Below are 20,050 nucleotides of genomic sequence, written 5' to 3'. Positions count from 1 at the left end.
GATTACATAAAATGTGACAAAGGGAACAGAGAAGAAGCCAAACTGAAGGTAGATGGCTGGGGAGCTCTGCTGCTGCATCTTGCCAAGAGCCATTTGGCAAATCTCTGCCAGTGTCTATACGTTGGACATCAGTTGCAAGAAAGAACAGAGAAACTTTTGCTTCCTTCAGAAACTGACGAATACAATGAGGTTGTAAGTATCAAGACTTCCCGGATTCCAATGAAGGTTTACTACTTGCCCCTCCTTTCAGCAGGCACAACGCAACAGGAACACTGGACACTTTGAGCACTGAAAGCGGGTTGCGACTGCCCTTGTAATTGCAAAGCTGTATAACATCCAATAACTGTAAAAGCATTGTTTGAGCTGAGAGTAGCCCAGGCATTACCTAAACTGCAACCACTGGGCACAGTTGCATGGGTACCAAGCTTTAAATGTTTGTTATTTCCTCTGGGACAGCACCTTCTCAGGTGTGATGTCCTCTATCCTGTTTACTTGTAGGACCTTGTCATCATCAGAACAGTTTCAGACACACCTAAGTCATACCGTGCCACTTTTGACTTTGCAAAGTAGCAAAGTTTCACAGCCCTCTAACCAACCTTGCTTGCCCCATTTCCGACTTTTGATTGGACCCTATCTTTAACATTGGGTCTGCATTTTAGTTTGGAGTGGGTACTACAGCTTCAGAACAGCGTCCAGCCAGGCCAATTGGCTTCAGGACCTTTTTACTGCATTTTCCTTTCCACAGGAGCACTGTTATGCTGCATAAAAATTGAGTACTTCTTCATAAACGGTTGGGGGGGTCGGGAGGGGAGAAGGCAACTATGACTCCTAGATTCCATCCTACTGTATAATCCGCCTTGTTTACATGTCTAAGTTATTAAATGTCAGTCCAACTGGCATTGTGATGCTTTCTCATCAAACCACTTATTATATCACAGTTGGCTTAATACATGTACAATTGATATGTGTGACCTGGAAATGTTTAGTTATTGTGGGGCCATGGGTAAGATGCCCTTGTTTTGCCTTTTATCAGTATGTGTTTAAATATATTCTGTTTAGCTTTATTTACAACTGATTACAAAAAGCCTTGTAGAAGCGTATATGAATTATGCAGCTGTTATAATAGGATCATAATTGTACATTTAATCAAAACAAATGTACCTCCAGCATTTTGTTGATCTCTAAAAGCAACAATGTATTTCTTTGCTTTATGCAGTTTGTGGTGTGGAGAAATGTTTGCACCCTTGCATGTTCCCATTCAGACACATTTTCGAAGATAGGGTGATTGCTGTAGAGGAATACTAGTTGATGTATGCAATTTGTATACTCTTCCCATTAGCTGGAGGATAATTTGTCAGCTTCGTCATCAACGAAAGTGAAGGAGGAAAGCGATGTGGTAGAGACCAAGCAAGAAACTATGGACGTAGAAGAAAAACATTTGGAGGCAAAGTTGGAGCCAAAAGAGGAAGAGGAGGAGGAGGAGGAAGAGGAGAGCGGAGCTAATGGCACAATTTCTCAATCGACCTCACCATCTCAGCCACGGAAAAAGAGTATGTATCAAAAAATCCACCAATACGTTTGGGGTCATAAGGGGCTTAATTTTCAATAGGATGCCATTTTTTGTAATGAGCACCTACAGAATTTTACAAATGCATCTGCTCAATCCCTCTTCTGAAAACCGCAGACTGTTTCCGCATATCAGCTGTTGGTCCCCTTTATGCTATTTTTCTATTTCTTGCTGGAAATCTTTAACTATCTAGTCTGGCTAGCTCTTTAGTTGTTTTTCCACTAAGAAGTTCTTGTTAAATGTTTCCATTGAACGACTTTGCTTTCATTAGTTTCACTTTTTATTTGTGATTTCTGTTAGTTTGCATGGAGTATGAGAATTTTCAAGGACCTTAATGCTACCCATTGCCTTTGAACTGAATTAATTGTTGGCAAACCCTAGCCTTGTCAATTATCTTCCAGTTAGCAGATCATGAAAAATAGTTGGCTGCATTATATGTTAAATGGTGGTATTCGTTCTAAAGCATTGCACTATAGCCATCTTGAAAATTGATAATTTACTGGGTACATCTGGAAATAGACCACATTCACACCATGCCCATATGATTGCATACAACATAACATTTAGGAAATTCTCTGCTTTTTGTCAAATGTATTATTTCTTTATTATTTTGAAGACATTCATTTTCTATTAATGTCTCAATGTTTCATTTTGCTGAGACATTTCTAGTCCAGACGGTCTGCAAGTTATGAGTACAGGCTATTTACCCTTCCGATTGCCTTTATTTTTCACATGTACATGCTGAATCTGCAGTGGTAAGTGACTAAAGCAGGGACAAGTTGAAGGATGTTACTGACTTTAGTAGTTGCCTGCCATGTTCAGGTGATTCCTAAGCAGATGGTTGCTTGGGAAGAGGAGAACAGGTATTTAATTTGGGAGTGCATGGACATGGGAGGGCAGGTAATGACGAGGAGAAGAGACAGACCAGAGGTATTATATTGATGTGCAAAAGCTATGTCAGTAAATGAGTTTTATGGTATGTAGTGCCCTGGGAAAAATCATGAAGCAATTCAAGAGATGGACATCCTTCATGCCATAGCAAAGGTAATACATGTTTTTCAAAGTCGAAATATGTTATTTAAATAGCGACTCCTTATGGGGTGGAGATGCCCCCATCCCAATTGTGATGTATCAATGATCTAGTTAGCCATTTTTCCTAGCGTTGCATTGGTCATGAATTCATTAGCTTTGAATAGTCCCCGTCCACAGGCCAGGAGTCTTCTGTACGGTTTAAGCTGTGGTTAAATAAAAACACAGCACTACCTGTAGCATACCTAGGCTGCTTCCATAAAGCTATCCTCAAATTCTAACAGCACATTGTGCTAAGGGGAGCCCTCAAAATGACCTTTTATTTAATTCAAAATTTCTTCAGCCACCTGTTTTAACAATTTGTTTAGAGATTTCTTCAGTGTTTGATTTCTTTAAAGTAAGACTTTCATATTTAAAGGATATTTGCATTGCTCCTTGAAACGTACCAAGATCTCAGGCTGTTTGGTTGGGTGGGAGAGGGGTCGGTCCCGTCAGCGTCCCTTATCTCAGGCACAGCTATTGTGTATGGTGTTTTTAACTCTCCTCTCTTTTTTTCAGTTTGCAGTTCACCCCCTTTTTATCATATTTGCTCATGACAGAGGCTGCAGATGTGCTCACTGGCAACCTTTAGGGCCTATTTCACCTGTGGATTGAAATATTTCCACAGAAGCATACTGAATGCATGTTCTGCCTCCATCCCACCGTATTGTGGAAGACCCTTATCCAACAGAAAAATCAAATACCTTAAGGATCATGTATACAAGTCTTGTTTAATGGCTAGGTGAGGGAATCATCTCTAAGCTGAATTATACAAGTGTTCCTCCTTAAACATACATGGGAACATACGATTTATACAAAAATGCAATGTTCCCAACTGTTCATGTTTTATCTTCTACCTAATTTCTGGTGGAATAAAAATGAGCAAAAAATATCTTTTTTAATATTTGTGTAAGCATTTTACTTGCTGCAGTTGTCCTCCATTGTTTGACCTTCAAGACCTTGAACAGGAAGTGAAATCAGAGGACATGATGTGGTCTGCAGATCTATTACAGCAGCAAAAAAGTAAAAGTTGCATTTTCTTTAACATTACTGCAACACATTTACTTGCCTGCTAATCCTCTATCACCAGTAGTTGTTGCACAAGTAGTAGTGACTTTCTTTTGTAGGAGTAATTGTTCTACTTCCAAGTACCACTGTTACTGCTACTACCAGCAGTAGTGTGCAACACTAGTTTTACTACTGTTACTACACAGTAATAGTTACATTGGCAGTACAACTGGTACTAATTTGAGAAGTAGCCATAGTACTTATTTTGCTTCTTCTAGTGGTGCTATTTCTAATAAGGTTAGTAGTACTAAAGCTGCTGCTTCTACTACCCCCACCAACAGCAGACAAACTTCAGTCAGCAATGCTGTTAACAGTACTACTAATACGGTTGCAGTAGAAGCAGTATCCCTACTACCAGTAGCAATGTTAGTAGAACTTAAACTATTGGCAGTAGTCCCCATACTACTAGAAGTGTTATTGCTAAGTGTACTTCAGACAGTACTAGTGGTAGTGCAGGTAGTAGCAGTATTCTGCTGCTAGTACTGTTTGTAGTTGTAGATATCTTTCTGTGCGAGACTGGTTACCCTCTCCCTTATTGTATAATAAGCCTGAATACTCACACTTTCAGATTTACAAAAACCATCAGCTATCACTCCTGCTTCTTGTTCAAGAGAAAAACAAACCTGCAGAGCTAATGTCATTCACTCATTTTCTATTAAAAAAACAATCTTTATTTGTAGTCTGTATTGAGAGCCTTACACATGGCTTTACCAATCAACATAAAATGTTACTTTAATCACACAGTGTTAAGGAGACATAAATAATGGTAACACATCACTACTGATATAACACTTGTAAACACAGAATTGTGACTGGGGGTTAGTACACAAATGATTTTGATCATGTCTTAGACACTTTTGAGACAGCTCTTCATGCATATAGAATATCATTGCTAGCTTTCTTAGTGATGTTACCATTATTTATGTCTCCTTAACACTGTGATTACGTGGACCGACTTCAAAACCTAAGTTTTCTCTGGCTTCAAGGGGTTTCGAGCCTGTGGTGCACGGAGGCCTGATAGGTCGCCCAGTGACCACAGGAGGAAGCAGCAGAGGACTTTGCACCGTTTTTTCCGCTCCCGCCTCAGATGCCAAAAAGCAGTTACATAACGGTCAGGGAACACAGATCGCCTGTAGTGGGCGGCTGACTCTCTTCCAGGACAGCTGCAAGCGTTATTTCAAGAGTCCTTGGATCCTTTCTATAGTGTCCATGGTCTTTAGTCTTCCTCTTTCCTCTACCATCCTCTCATCCTCTGCGTCAGAAAGGGTCCCCGGCCCTTTCACGAGCGCGATCCTTTCTCTTTTGGAGATGCAGGTGGTGGAACCAGTACCTCAGTCAGACAGGGGCGCTCCGGCTTCTACTCCAGAATGTATGCGGTACCCAAGAACAACCAGGCTGACCTGAGGGTAGTCCTGGACCTGTCATTTATCAACCTGTCTTTAGCGCTTGAGCGCTTCAAGATGATTACTCCCACGCACATAGCAGAGTCTCTGTGCGCAGGGGACTGTATGTGTTCCCTGGACCTCAAGAATGTGTACCTTCATGTCCCCATCTACCAGCTGCATCAGAAATTTCTCCTGTTCACGATTGTCATACCAATTACAGTACAAGGTGCTGCCTTTTGGCCTCAATTCAGCTCCTCGTGTGTTCACAAAGCTGAGGAATGTTGTGGCCTGTCTGCTCTGCCTGGAGGGCCACCACTTATACCCTTATCTGGACGACTGGCTGGTCAGGGCCAGCTCGCGTGAGGGGGCGGTGCACTCCTGCCAACGGCTGGCCGATGCTATTGACCAGCTGTGCTTTTCCCTCAACCGGCGGAAGTCGCAGCCGACTCCTGCCCAGGCTGTAGTGTTCCTTGGAGTGTGCTGGGACACAGCGGTGCAACGGGTGTTCCCCATGCCCAAAAGACTCCTTCCCGTCCGTAAGGCAATAGGGCACTTTCTGGCCAACTTGACCACCTTGGCATGGTGCTTCCAGCACCTTCTGGGGCTGATGGCATCTTGCATGCTCACGGTCCAGCATGCTTGCCTCAAGATGAGATGCCTCCAGCTTCACCTGGTGGCCAGTTGGGACCAGGAGACACAGTCTCATTCGCACAAAATCCCGATACTTTTGCTACTCTTCCCGGACCTTCGCTGGTGGTTGATGGATGGCAATGTGGCAGTGGGAGCCCCCTTTACTTGACCGGAGCCAACTGGAGTGGTGATGATGGATTCCTGTCTTTCGGCCTGGGGCTACTCCATTCATGGCGCATGGTCCAGGGCTGAGAACCTCCTGCATATCAATCTGCTCGAACTCAGCAGTGGTCCTGGCGCTCAGGGCTTTTCTGGCTCATCAGGGACACAGCGGTTCTGGTCAGGTCCGACAATGTTTTACCTGAACAAGCAGGGTGGCAAATGTCGCCGTCCCCCAAACTCACCTTCGCCCCTCCTTCCTGTGCCTGGAGGCATCAGCGATCTGGGAATCAGCCCTTACGGAAGGGATTGTCAACGGTCCACCTCACGGGAGACAGCAATGAGGAAACTTATCAACTCAGCCGCTCAGGGTTCAACACCTACGAGTGGGAGTTACACATCAACTCCTTGTTGCCCCTGTTCCAGAGATGTGGGTTTCCAGATCTGGACTTATTTGCATCTCTTCTGAATTCCAAGTGCCCCCGGTTTGCCTCTTGGGTGGGCTGGGGTCAGGAGTCTCTAGGGGACATGATCCAGCTCTGCTGGCACGGCCGCAGGTGTTATGCTTTGCCTCCACCGTTGCTCCAGCTGTCCTTCTGCAATTTCCAGGCATAGGTGGGGCTGCAGCCTCATCTTGATCACCTCGCAAGGGGCGTCGAGGACTTGGTTCTTGGATCTACTGCAGTTGCGCCCCCAGCGACCAGTCCATCGTCTGATCACCAGCAGGGGCTACCCTAACGCAACAGGGCGGCCTGGTTCCTGGCCAGCTGAGACTCCACCATGCTCAGTTCTCGGAGAACAACTAGGACATCATGCAGGAGGCCGTCTATGCAGGCCCAGTACAAGAGGAAGTGGACATGGGTGTTGCCACTGGGCTCGCGACAATGGGCTTGAACCCCCAACCTGTTCCCTGGACGACATGCTGGCTTTTTCTGCACATTTAGCTCGTTCCGGCTTTCAGGTCGATACCTGCCGCACCTATCTAGTGGCCATTGGCCCCTACAAGAATTCCCAAGAGCACTTTTTTTCAGCAGCCCACCCAGTGGTTAAGGCCCACCTCAAGGGGGTTTTCCAGGCTCTTTCCTCCAGTTTACAGGCCCCAGCCAGTCTGAGACCTCAATGTGGTTCTTCCGGCCTTGCAGCACAAACCCTTTGAGACGATGGCCTCAGTGGATGTCAGGCTGGTGACACTAAAGACAGTGTTGCTGGTGGGGCTCACATTGGCGCACAGGGTCAGAAAGCCCTTCACCACGTTTCACAAGTTCATCTTGCGCACCCATCATAACTTTTTTGCCCAAGGTGGTCACTACATTCCATTGAAATAAATAAGGAAATCTGTCTGCCGGTGTTCTTCCCGAACACGCAGTTGGATGTCGAAATGGATTTGCATTCCTTGGAACTCAAGAGGGTCTTCAAGCACTACCTTTCTCAGACTAAATCTTTCAGGAAGTCTGAGGTGGTGTTCATCACGTTTGGGGGAATGTCTCCCAGCACCCAGGCTTCCAAAGCCTTTCTTGCCCAGTGGATGGTCCAGGCCATTTTGGAGGCGTATACAGCCAAGGGAAACCAGTTCCTGAGGAGATTCATGCCCATGCAGTCAGAACTAAGGCCACGGCCGTCACGTTTCAGAGACAAGCTTCCTGAGATATCATCAGCTGGACAGCTAGTTGGGCGATTCAGTCGGCGTTCTGTAAGCACTATTCCCTGGATACCAGCTCCAGGCGAGATGCAGATTTCAGTCAGGCAGTTCTGAAGAACATGTTTGCTTCATCCTAGAGATAAGGCAGGTTGTTACAGCTCCACCCTATTGTCTTGTTTGGTGGAATCACCCTCCAGTATGGAGGAAAGGGGATGGGATGTATGAGTAATTAAATGTACTCCTAGTCCTTAGAGCCCTTTCCGCCATACATCCCACCCACCTACCCCCGCTCGTATGCCAGGGGCTAAAGTATTCATTATAGCCAGGTATAAAAGCATCCGATGTGTTAAAAAGGGGACTGAGGTGAGGCGCCGGAGGGCGGGACCTCGGGGGGAGAGGGGATGCGCTGGCCTAAATTTAAAGAACATGCAACTATTTACTTTTTTGTGGGTACAGTAGATTTGCATGTGCGCTTCCTCTCCTAAATCACTTTCTCTATAGGGCGTGCCAACAGCTCACAAAATGGAGGGCAACCATAGAAAGAAAAATGCTTAAAATATTTTGGAGATGGAAATGTTTTTTCTGCTGGAAAAGAGGCATAAAATAAAGCATGAACAGTTGGGTGCAGCATATTTTATGTTTATAATTCATTATGTCCCCTTTCATAAAGTAGTGACGTGAGCGAACACCATATTTGAAAAGTGGCAGATCTGAGAGGAGAGCAGTGGACCCTGGGGATAAGTGTGAAAGGTTCAGACCTGCCCTGGGCTTCTGAGTAGTTCACCCCTGTGGTGCCCTTGTCAGCACAAACACTGCAGTCAACGTGCAAGTGGTCCACAAGACCGGAAAACTCAAGTTGTCGGACAGAACAATGCGCTAATCTGCCATGGCTTCGTCAACAACGATGCTGTGAGGGCAAACATTATACTTCCACCTCAGTAGTGTGGGGGTCTGTTTCCAGACAGGCCGTCAAATGCCTTTCCGGGGTAAAAAAGATTTTCAATGGTAGGGAGCTAATGTACACTTTCATGGTCCACTGCAGTTCAGTCAATGAGAATATTGTGCCAAAGCCACACTAGGTAGTAATGTCAGTGATCACATCTTCATCCACAAAGGAGCGGTCAATGACTGCATGGCTCTCCTGTTGATGTAGGAAGAGAAAAACAAAAACAATTGCTTCCTCACAACCATTTAACATGAAAAACCGATGTCACTCCATATGTTTTTTGTCAATAAGAACACCTTAAGTTTTGAAATGGGGATGCAGTTTAAAATCCTTAACTGTGTACCTCTGGCAACAAACCCTAAACATTGTTTTTCTGACTGGTTTACTAACTTATTTCACTGACGAGTTCTAGATGAAGGTATTCATCAGGGATGTGACTGAGATGTCCCCTCAGAGACCCTATCTCGCTCATTGGTAGGCTAACCTAAAGGCACCATGTTCATCGTTGGCTGGATGGACTCAACTGTTTGGGAGGGATAGACGCCCATTTTTAGTGGGATGCAGTCTTCTGGATTCAGAGGAATGCTGTAAAGGGTACCTTTTCAGTAAAGCAATCCAATGCAGAGTTCTACTGCTAGTCTTTCTCTGCTATGGAAGTATGACTTCAATGCAGATGTGGTCATGCATGGGCATTGCCCTTCACTGCCTCATAAAACTAAATAGCAAACTCCAAAACCAGATTTGGCTGGTTTTGGTTAGGAAGTCTTAATTTTGCCTGGAATCCACATCCTTGGTGAAAACCTGGGAAGGAACACCGGAAGGTTTGAATTTGGCAGCCCACAATGTTGTGGCCAACAAAGATTTGAAAGTGTGCACCCTTGCAATGGGAGAGGAGTGAAAGCTCTGCTTCCTAATTTTTCTCTTTGACTCGACAGTCTTCATTCTTTTTTAAAACAAACCACTGTAGTTTATAACAAGACCCTGCCAATCTACCCAGCAGACAAGAATCTGCCAACCAATTTTGGCCACTAGGAAACTCTGCTGCATGTTGCCTACACCAGTGTGATGGTGGCAAAACTCTCAGTGTCTCATGACACCCAACTTCTCAGCAACCAGAGTTAACCTATGAGCTACCAAAGAAAGTCCAGCTGATGTTCCTTGGTTGGATCTGACACAGGCGTGGGAGTACTGTACACCCTGAATACTGCTATCTGAGATAGTCCCTTTTTGCTCAGCCGTTGAAAGGGACTTGGACACTCTGGGACTCGGGCGAAGACTACAGCTACATGTTGCAACCTAGGTAGGCAATCTGTAATGGATTTCCCAGTCTGCCCTCTGCTCACTGTTAGGGTAGACAGTGTGATGATGGAACCAGTGCCCCAGAGATTTGAAAGTGGGAGTATTTTACTCCCTATTTCTTTATTGTTGGGAGTAAAATGATTTCGAATGGATTGTGTCCTCCAACATATTCCTCATCTTTGACATGTAATGTCCAGCTGTAGCTGCTTCGTAAATTTTTCCGCAGAGGGCACCCTGCGTCAATGGCGTTGAGTCGATTTCTCTCGAAGGCCTGAGTCGAGGGTGACGTCATCCGATGTTATAAGTAGCATGCACCAGTTGGCCTCAGTTCGGTTTTTCCGCAAACGTGTTTGCTTCGTGCAACTCGGCTCGCCTCATACTTCTAAAGTACACTAGCTGTTACCTCTAGTTACGATGATGTCTTCGTCTATTACCACAATGACACCTTGTTCCAGGTTTAAGAAATGTAAGGAGTGCGTCTCCAGGATATCAATTATGGATCCGCATCGGGTCTGTCTGTGGTGCCTGGGCGAGGGCCACAAGGCGGGTACCTGCTCGAAGTGTCAGTCCATGACAGGGAAGGCCTTGCAAGAACGACAGTGTAAGTTGAAGGTAGGCAAGGTATCCAAACCCCGAAAACCCCGACCGGCTGGGCTTTCAACCGACGACTCGAGGGGCGACTCTCCTAGTCAGAAGAAAGTCAAGCGATCACGGTCCTGTAGTGGTTCCCGCCACTCTTCCTCCTCGCCGAGTCAGAACCTGGGGAGCATGCTGAATCTTCATATGGACACCTTATGTCCAAGGTGGTGGAGTACTTGGGCTGGTCCAGGCCTCCAGTGCATTGTGATCAAGATGATCTTATAGATATTCTGGACAATGGTCCCCCTACGGATCCTGTATTACCATTCCATGTGGCTCTTCAAAAGAGGGTGGCCAAGAATTGGGGGACCCCGGAGACCAATCCGGCGGTGAGCAAGTCTCTTCCCTCCAATAGCAACCCCGGCTATCTGTCACAATACCCCACTCCCGAGAGTCTGGTGGTCCAGTTACCTATGGCTACCTCGAAGCAGGCCGCATACCGTACCATCCCTCCTGATGGGGACGATGAGCGCATAGATGGATGGGCACGGAAGGTATTTTCAGGAGGGAGTGTGGCGTTAAAATCTGCCAACTCTGCCTGTGCGCTTGCAAAATGTGTGTGCACTCTGTGGGAGTGCATTTCCATGGCAGTGGAGCATATTCCAGAAGGGGATGAGAGGGACGGCTTTCTGGCTATTAAGGATGGCAAGGAAGCCATGTGTGAGTCCCTCCAGTCTGGATTGGATTCTGCAGATAGTATCAGCAGATCCATGGCTACGAGCATTGTGATACGCAGTTTTGCACCTGATGTGCAGGCTAGTCTTCTCAACATGCCTTTTGACGGGTCTCCTCTTTTTGGCAGCAAGGCTGACGAGAGCCTTGAGAAGTTGCAGACCTCCAAGGCAGCTGCGAAATCTTTAGGCGCCGCTGTTGGGGAACCTCAGCCTTTTTGTTCCAGTGGACAACCGTGGAGGGGTAGATCTTTTCGCTACTACTCGTCATTTGGAAGGTTGGGAGGAATGGCCAGTCAAAGAGGCCAGCGAAGGTTCCCTCGTGGTGGACGTGGTAGAGGTGCCAAGTCTGCTCCAGCTGCAACCTCTTTGCCATCGTCCACTGCAGCAGCCGCTTCAAAACCTCTCTGAAGGCTTCAGTTACAGTTCTACAGTGGGGGGCAGATTGTCTCAGCATCTCAAAGAATGGCGAGCCATTACTTCAGATGCGTGGGCTCTGAAAACGATAGCCCACGGCTACTGCTTTCCTATTCCACCGGGGAAACACCCTTTGAGGATTCTGGATCCGCTCCTTGTGCAGGAGATTTTAACCCTGCTAGAGAAAGGCGCTATAGAACCAGTTCCTGTGGCGGAGAGGAACAAGGGTTGGTATTCCCCATATTTTGTGATTTCCCAAAAAGGACGGGGGATTGAGACCCATCTTGGACTTGAGATACTTGAATAAGTTCCTCAGGAAGGACAAAATCAAGATGGTCACTCTTTATCAGATCCTTCAGGCCCTCCAGCTTCAGGATTGGTAGGTGGTATTGGACCTTCAGGATGCTTATTTTCATTTCATGTGCCGATCCAGCTCAAGCCCAGGAAATACCAGAGGTTTGCCATTGGCTCGTACTGAGTTTTGAGTCCTCCCATTCGGGTTGACCTCCGCCCCGAGGGTAGTCACCAAACTGATGATGGTGGTGGCGCATCTCAAGTGGGGGGTGCGGGGGGTTTCACGTCTACCCCTACCTGGACGATTGGCTCATCAGGCCGCGTTCTCCCGAACAAGACTTGGATCATCTCAACATTACCTGCAACTCCCTTAAGACTAGGCTTCTCCCTCAATTTCAAGAAGTCCCATATGACACCTTCCCAACAGCTCCAGTACATCGGGGTCTTTTGGACACTTCCTTGGGACAGTGCTTGCCACCCAAAGTGAGTGCTCAAGACATTCTCCAGATGGTAACAACATTCCAGACTGCCCAGAATCTCCCGGCTTTTGAGTTTTTGAGGTTGCTCAGCCTAATGGCATCCTGCATTTTTCTGGTGCCGGAGGCCCGCTTGCGCATGAGATCCCTTCAATGGGCTCACCGCTTGCAATGGTCCAAGTTCCCGGGACGGATGTCGGACCGCCTTCACATTCCGCCCAGTGTCTCACAGGATCTTCTGTGGTGGGCCTGCAAGGAAAATGTTCTAAAAGGCGAACCATGGCCAGAGATCACTGTAGTGACGGATGCCTCACGGGGTTGGGGGCTCACGCCAACGCATTGACTGTCTGCGGTCGTTGGTCTCCGTTGGAGTCCAATTTACACATAAACCGTTTGGAGGTGCGAGCAATCAGACTACCGCTTAAGGCTTTTCTGCCGTCTGTACGGGGAAAGAATGGGTCACTACCACTGTGCAGAGAGGCAATGCAGCTCTGGTGTTGGGCTATTCAAGGAGGAATCTCCCTCTCGGCGGTTCACCTGGCCGGGTAGGAGAACACGGCGGCGGACACTCTGAGCAGGCAGAGCACAGTCTCCCACGACTGGGAACTAACTCAAGAAGTCCTTCAAGCGATCCTCGGCCTTTCGGGAACCCCTCAAGTGGATCTGTTTGCGACCAGTATCAACCGGAAGTCAGGACTGTACCGCTCAAGGGGAATTTCCTCCGAGAGGAGCTCTAGGCGACGCATTTGTGGTGGACTGGAAATTCCCACAGTTGTACGCGTTTCCTCCAGTCCCCGTCATTCCTCAAGTCATCAGGAGGTTCAGGAACCGCCTGATCCTCATTGCCCAGGATTGGGCCAGGAAAACGTGGTTCCCGGACCTTCTGGATATGTCCATCTGTCCTTCGATACGTCTTCCGCATAGGGAGAATCTTTTCTCACAAGAGGATGGTTGGGTTCTCCATCCAGATGTCAACACCCTCAACCTTCACACTTGGTTCCTGAAAGGTTGAGGTACAAGGCTTGGGACCTCCTGGATGACTTGATGGAGGTGTTTCTTTCGCCCAGACGGCCACCACCGAAGTCTCTGTACCACTGCTGTTGGAATACGTTTTGTGACTGGTGCAGAGACAAGAATGTTGATCCTTTTAAGTGTAAAACACTGAATGTTCAATCCTTTTTGCTCTTGTTGGCACACAAAGGTCTTCAGGTTGATGCCATTAAGGGTTACCTGGCTGCACTTTCCATTTCAAGTGCTCTTCAGAGGAATGTTCCTATTTTAAGATCACGATAGTCAATCAGTTTCTAAATGGGCTCACAAATGTGTTCCCGCCTTCTAAGTTTCAGGTTCCGGTGTGGGACCTTAACCTGGTTTTGAAATATCTAATCGGTGCTCCTTTCGAACCCTTGCATTCATGTCCATTGAGGTTGTTGACCTTCAAGACTATACTGTTAGTTGCTCTTACATCTGCAAGAAGTGTGAGCGCGTTGCAAGCGCTTTCTTCAAAGCCACCCTTTAGTATATCCACAAGGATAGGGTTGCTTTGATGGTGAAACCCTCCTTCTTGCCTAAGGTGGTGTCTGACTTTCACCTACGGCAGAAAATCGTGCTACCATCCTTCTACCCTCCTCCGTATCCTAGCAAAGAGGAGGAAAGGCTACATCGGTTGGACCCTAGGAAAGTGCAGAGCTTTTATATTTCCAGGATGTCCAAATTGAGAGTGGACGACCAGCTCTTTCTGGGGTACAACAAACACAGACTGGGCCAGGCTGTCTCCAAGCAGACCTTGTCCAGGTGGATCATCCTCACGATTTCCAAATGCTACAGACTGGCAGGAAAGGACCCTTCTCAAGGTTTGCGTGCCCATTCCACCAGGGGCATGGCCACCTTGACTGACCTGCAGAGAGGGGTTCCTATTAAGAACATCTGTGATGCTGCAACTTGGTCATCTATTCACACGTTTGCTAAGCATTATTCTCTGGATACTTCCCACGCTCAGGATATTTCTTTTGGGAAGGCAGTCCTTTATTCTGCCCTGTGAAAGTACGGCATGTCTAAATTCTTCTCCCTCCTCCTATTGTGGAAACTGCTTTGGGAGTCTGTCAAAGAAGAGGAATACATTGGAGGACACAATCCATTTGAACAACAAGTTACTTGCCCCTGGTAATGTTCTTTCGACTGTATGATCCTCCACGTATTCCTCATCGCCCTCCCAACCTATCCCTCTGTAGAATTTCCCATGCGATTGCAGCTCTCATTCACGCATGGCCGAGTACCGTCCTGCCCGTGTTGCTGGCGTTTCTAATGCACTTGGAGGGCAAAAACAGAACCGAGGCCTGTGGGTGCTGTGCGGGCTACCTCTAACATCGAATGACGTCACCATCGATGGAGGCCTTCAAGGGACATCGACTCAACGCCATTGACGCAGGGCGCCCTCTGCCGAAAAATTTCCAAAGCTGGACATTACATGTCAAAGAATACGTTGGAGGAACATTCAGTCGAAACAAGGTTACCAGTGATAAGTAACTTGTTCTTTTAAGGCAATAAAATTGTAAGTCCAATTCCCAATGAGAGTATTTTATGAAAAAGTAAAAATGTTTTAAATGAAAAACAGAAATGTTTTTGTAATGTTTAATTATTTTCACCTAGTATTCATGAACAATAAAAGATCAGGCAGTTAAAATAGTGTCTTCCTGTAGTACTATGTGCACTAATGTCTTTTTCCTAATTTTTGTTTGGAGTATTTTTTACTCACTATTTGTATTTTTTGGGAGCATTTGCCAATTTGTAATGAGTAAAAGTGGCCAATACACCCCTTATTTGTAGACCCCTAATTACATCAGCCCAAGCGGGTCCACCTGAGGAACGAGTGCATGTTTGCACATAAAGCAAATTTATTGTAGAATTGTCCGGGGAGCAGTTAGATGGTACCGCAGGCCCAAACTAACCCACATCTCAATGAACCACATCAGTTTAAACATGTTAAACTTTTTACAACAGTTAAAACACTCCCAGATACTTAATTACAATCCACCTCCTACATGTGATTGGACAAAACCTCATTCAGAGAAATCCCATCTTTCTCCAATTCTTACGCTCTCATTTGTAGCCATTATCTTAGCTACTATCTTCAGCTCATGTGTAGAACACGCCGCCTTTTAGGATGTGTCTATGGTAGATCATGACATCATCAACCAGGTAAACATTTGTATGCAAACATTCATAACTAGTAATAACTGGCCTAAGCCCTTTTAACCTTAACTCTTAATTGCACATGGTTCACATAAATATTTCAAGCGATACGAAGAAGGCTGAGTAAACCAGTTCTTCGAATGGATTGTGACCTCCCACGTATTCCTCATCTTTGATAATTATCTTTCTAGCCTCAGCTGCTTTGGGCAAAACAATCTCCACAGAGGATGTTGTGCTTCGGTTTGTTAATGAAAATGTGTCATGTCTTCACCATCGACTCCATCGATGCCCAAGACAGGTTTTGAGAAATGTCAGGATTGTGGGTCGAAGAGGTCCATCACCGGCCCCCCTCTGCCCCCCACACTGCATTTGCCTGTGGTGCCTTGGCACAGAGCATCATACTAAGGAGTGAAAATCCTGTCGGGTGATGCCAGATCAGGCTTTGAGACAGCATAAAGGTAAAATGGCAGTGGGTAGAATTCCTAAATCCCCTTTTGTTCCAAAGAACGTACTTCTGATGAGGCGAGGGATTACTCTCGTTGAAAAAGATAGAAGAAACCTCATCTTCTTCCAGGAAGTCAAAGAAAAGACGTCCTAGGTCTCCTTCGTCCGCGAGTGACTCCTCACCCGAGAGAATCACATGTCCAACGAAATCCGTTTCCCCATATAAAAGGGAAATGTTTTGGAGGGAAATGCTGAAAACCATTGAGGGAGAAGCTCCTACTCCCTCGAAAGAACAGAAGAAAGACAAGGTCCTGGTCGCCCTGCATAAAGACGACCGAGGGAAGTGGAAGGCAAAACCCTGTGACAATTAATGAGAAAAGTAGTGGAATATTTGGGATGGAGTAGACCTGCTCCTCCTTTTCAACAAGATGACTTAACTGACCTGGGAATCCCCAGATTCTATTTCTGCGGTTAATGAGAACTTTCCCAAGAAAATGAAACCATCAAGAAGTGACCCAGATTACTTAACCAAGCACCCGACTCCGTAAAGAGTGGTGATCCAAGCAGCCATGTCCACAAAACAATATGCTTACCTTACCATTCCTACTGACAGGGATGATGAACGGGTGGACGCTTGTGCATGGAAAGTTTTTACTGCCTGTAGCATGGCCTTGAAATCGGCAAATGCCACTTGTGCCTTATCTACATTTTGGTTCATCCTGTGGGATTGCGCAGCAGTGGCGGCTGACCACATCCCTGAAGGGGAAGAGAGCGACCGCTTCCTGGCTAGCCTCAAGGATGGTAAGGAGGCAATATGTGTGCTCCTCCAGTCAGGTCTGGATACTGCAGATAGTATTAGCAGATCCATGGTGACTAGTACCGTGCTACGCAGATTTGCGTGGTTGAGGAAGTCTGGATTTGCACCTTACGTGCATTCTAGATTACTCAATATGACTTTTTTTTAAATATAACTTGAATTGGTTTTACAGCAGTTGTTACAGCAACATTGAACACATTTTAATTTCACAGTGACCATTATTATGCATACCATACATAAGATGTCAAACGGCTACACAAACCAAATATCTTTTGACTTATTTTCGAAGTATGTCTCCAACCCCCCACCCCCTCCTTTCACTAACTTTCCCACCGTATCCCCGGGAAGTTCACTATTGCTTTAATAAAAACACAGTTCAGTTATTCTCATGCCACCTTCATGTCAGATGTTAAATACCTTGCACACAGTATACTGAAAGTACTCAACCCTTTGTTGGAGTTCTAGCATGGGCTCATCATGCGGGTTGCTGGAGACTTGTGGCGATATGTTCTGGAAACAACCCAGCTTGATGCTATTGTGCTCCTTTGAGTGACTCCAGGTATGTTGTGTAGTGTTCTATGAAGGGGAACCAGATCAGGTCTATTTGCATGCAGGATTCTTGCAAGGCGGCAGTAAGACTCTCCATCTCATATATGGAATGGGCTTTCATGATCCATTCTCTTTTCCAGGGCAGGATGTTAGACTTCCATTTAATTGTTAGGCACACTCTGGCTGCCAGCATGATGTTCCGGGCCATGTGGGAGAGTAGTGTGTATGAGTCCTCATCCTCTGGTTCGATGCCATACAAAACTAATAACTGGGAGAGTTGTCTGATAATACAGTCTATTGCCTGGATCCACCCCAAAACCTCTTTCCAATATGTTTCGACTTCCACACATTTCCCCCGTTAATGCCAGTAGAGAGACACCTCTCCACATTCCCTCAAACAGTACGGGGAAATCACTGGGAACATCCTAGATAACCACTGGGGAGGGTATAATGCCATCTCGTCATTAATCTTGCATTGTGCATTTTGTATTGCATAGATTTCGACAAGCTCCATACTGCTCTGTGTATGACCCTTCATGTATCAGGCTTATTATGCAATTCTAGTTCTGTGTCCCATTTGGTCGCCGATGCAGGGCATGTTAGATGGCCCCTACTGAGGAGTGCATTATATATTTCGGCAATTGACCCTTTTGAACCTCTATTTGTAGCTAGAACTTGTTTGAATGTCGTGAGGGAGTGTCGCGCAGGACACCTCTTAGTTGCAAGTAGAGTAAAGAGGCTATTGACATACCATGCAATGCTTCTTCTAATTCTTTTTTTGACATATAGGACCCCTTTTTCCACATTTGTCCCGCTCTTAGCAAACCTCCTTCATATAAATGCTGGAAACGAAGCACCCCACTGATAAAGTTCTGTCTAAGTGGAGACCAGATACTGCTGATGGGGGAGGACCATGTTGTGACACCGGTCCTAGAGTGGGAGGGGTGCTACAAGGACCATAGTACTCCTAGGATAGGGTGTTCCCTGATACGGCGGGGCATAGTGGTGATTGGGACCCATAACCATTCCCCTAGAGTGACCGGTGCGAAAAGACTCATTGCTTTTCAGGATTGCCCCATAAATAATATTGGAAGGACATTCATTTTGATTGAGGTGAACCTTGCAGCCCAGGAAAAGAGGCAGCTTAGTCCATCTGTCCAGGTCAGCTTTGAGAGTGTTTCATAGAGACACACAGTTTGCATCAAACAGTTCAGCTATGGTTGATGTAGTCTCTATCTGAGGTATCTAATGGTTTTTGTTTGCTGTTGGAAACCCCATTTTTCTATGAGTTGTTTTGGGAGGCTGATGGTAGACTGGAGGGGCAGCACAATCGTCTTCTTTAGGTTGGCCTGAAACCCTGAAAGTGCTCCATATTCCACCATGGTTTCAAAGAGAGGGGGATAGAATCTAGAGGGCAGGTGAGGTAGGTCAGAATGTCGTCAGCGAACATTGCAGGTTCATATTCCCTCCCTCCCCTTGTGATGCCGTGAATTTGGTGGCTGGATCTTACTTTATGTGCGAAGGGCTCGATTACTAGTGCATACAGTAAGTGGGAGAGTGGGCAGCAGTGTCTCGTGCCTTGAGTTAGGTCGAACACGTTCGAGAGGATGCCATTGACTAAGACTTTAGCTGATGCGTTACGATACAGGGCTTGCGTGCCCCTAGCCCACCCTTTGCCCTTGCCCGCCCATCTCATAACCAGATTCAGAAAAGGCCATTTGACTCAGTGAAATGTCTTTTTCGTGTCTACCAACTTGGTCCATGTGTATCTGTTGGGGGAGAAACCGAGCCAGGCGCGAGGCCAGGATGCTGGCATAGTTTTGCATCCACATTAATTAATGAGATCGGACGATACGATGCACACTCTAAAGGATCCTTCCCTTCTTTAGGTATAACTACTATTCTCGACTCAGAGAATGATGGAGGGGGCCTGACCCAACTCCAATATTGAGTTAAAAGCTTTCCTAGGAAGGGAGTTAGAGCATTACTTTTAGCTTTATAGAAGGCTGGTGTATACCCGTCTTGTCCCAGTGCCGAGCCCGCCTTAAGGTGGGAAATGGCGCTTTGAACCTCCTAAATTGATATTAGGCTATTTAGCAAATCTAAGTCCTCCTGCGTTATTGGGGGCTGAGGTAGACCAGATAAGTACCTTTCGATGTCAGCATCAGACCCTATCTTTTCGGCAGTGTACAATACTGAGTAAAACCTTGAGAAGCGGTCGGTAATTTCGCAAGGGTCGGTCAATACTATACCCTGCTCATCCTTCATTTTGTATACCGCCCTGTCTGCTCCCTGCTTACGTAGGCGATTGGCGAGCATGGTGTGGGCCTTATTGCCCTTTTCATAATATTTTTGTTTTAAATATCTCAATTGTGTCAAGACCCTTCCCTGCCAGATTCCCTTTAGCTCCTCCCGACATACCCTTATCTGGTCTAGGATTAGGTCGGCGTCGGGTGGCTGCGTGCACAGTTTGCGCTATCTGAGTTCTTAGTTCTGCCTCTCTTTTTCAGCTTAATTCTTTTCCTCAGTGCCCCTTCCGGTATTCGAATTCCCCTTATTGTGGCTTTACCCGCTTCCCAGACTGTGCTCAATGATAAGTCACCTGTATCATTCATATTGATTCCTTTATTGCTTCTGTGAGAGTTTCCTTAAAAATCGGGCCTCTACAGAGATAGTCGTTACATACCCATCTTCGTTCTGTGCTGTGAGTGGGGCCCAGATCTAAGACTAGCTTGCAAAGGTCATGGTCTTACCATACCACTATTTCTATGGTTGCAGTTATCACTAGGT

General features: G+C 46.3%; 1 protein-coding gene across 3 annotated transcripts in view; it reads left to right on the top strand.

Annotated features, from left to right (window-relative positions):
- The window catches only part of CREBBP (CREB binding protein), a 2,841,012-nt gene that overhangs the window by 1,752,057 nt on the left and 1,068,905 nt on the right, over positions 1 to 20,050 (top strand). For all 3 annotated transcript variants that reach the window (XM_069646824.1, XM_069646825.1, XM_069646823.1), the window contains one exon: positions 1,340 to 1,550. In XM_069646824.1, the coding sequence (XP_069502925.1) occupies positions 1,340 to 1,550 (211 nt within the window). The remainder of the gene's footprint in view (positions 1 to 1,339; positions 1,551 to 20,050) is intronic.

Source organism: Ambystoma mexicanum, chromosome 2q, assembly GCF_040938575.1.
Source record: "Ambystoma mexicanum isolate Mex_15411 chromosome 2q, UKY_AmexF1_1, whole genome shotgun sequence".
Classification (NCBI taxonomy): domain Eukaryota; kingdom Metazoa; phylum Chordata; class Amphibia; order Caudata; family Ambystomatidae; genus Ambystoma; species Ambystoma mexicanum.
Note: the sequence above shows the minus strand (reverse complement) of the source record. Positions and strands in the feature narration are given on the sequence as shown.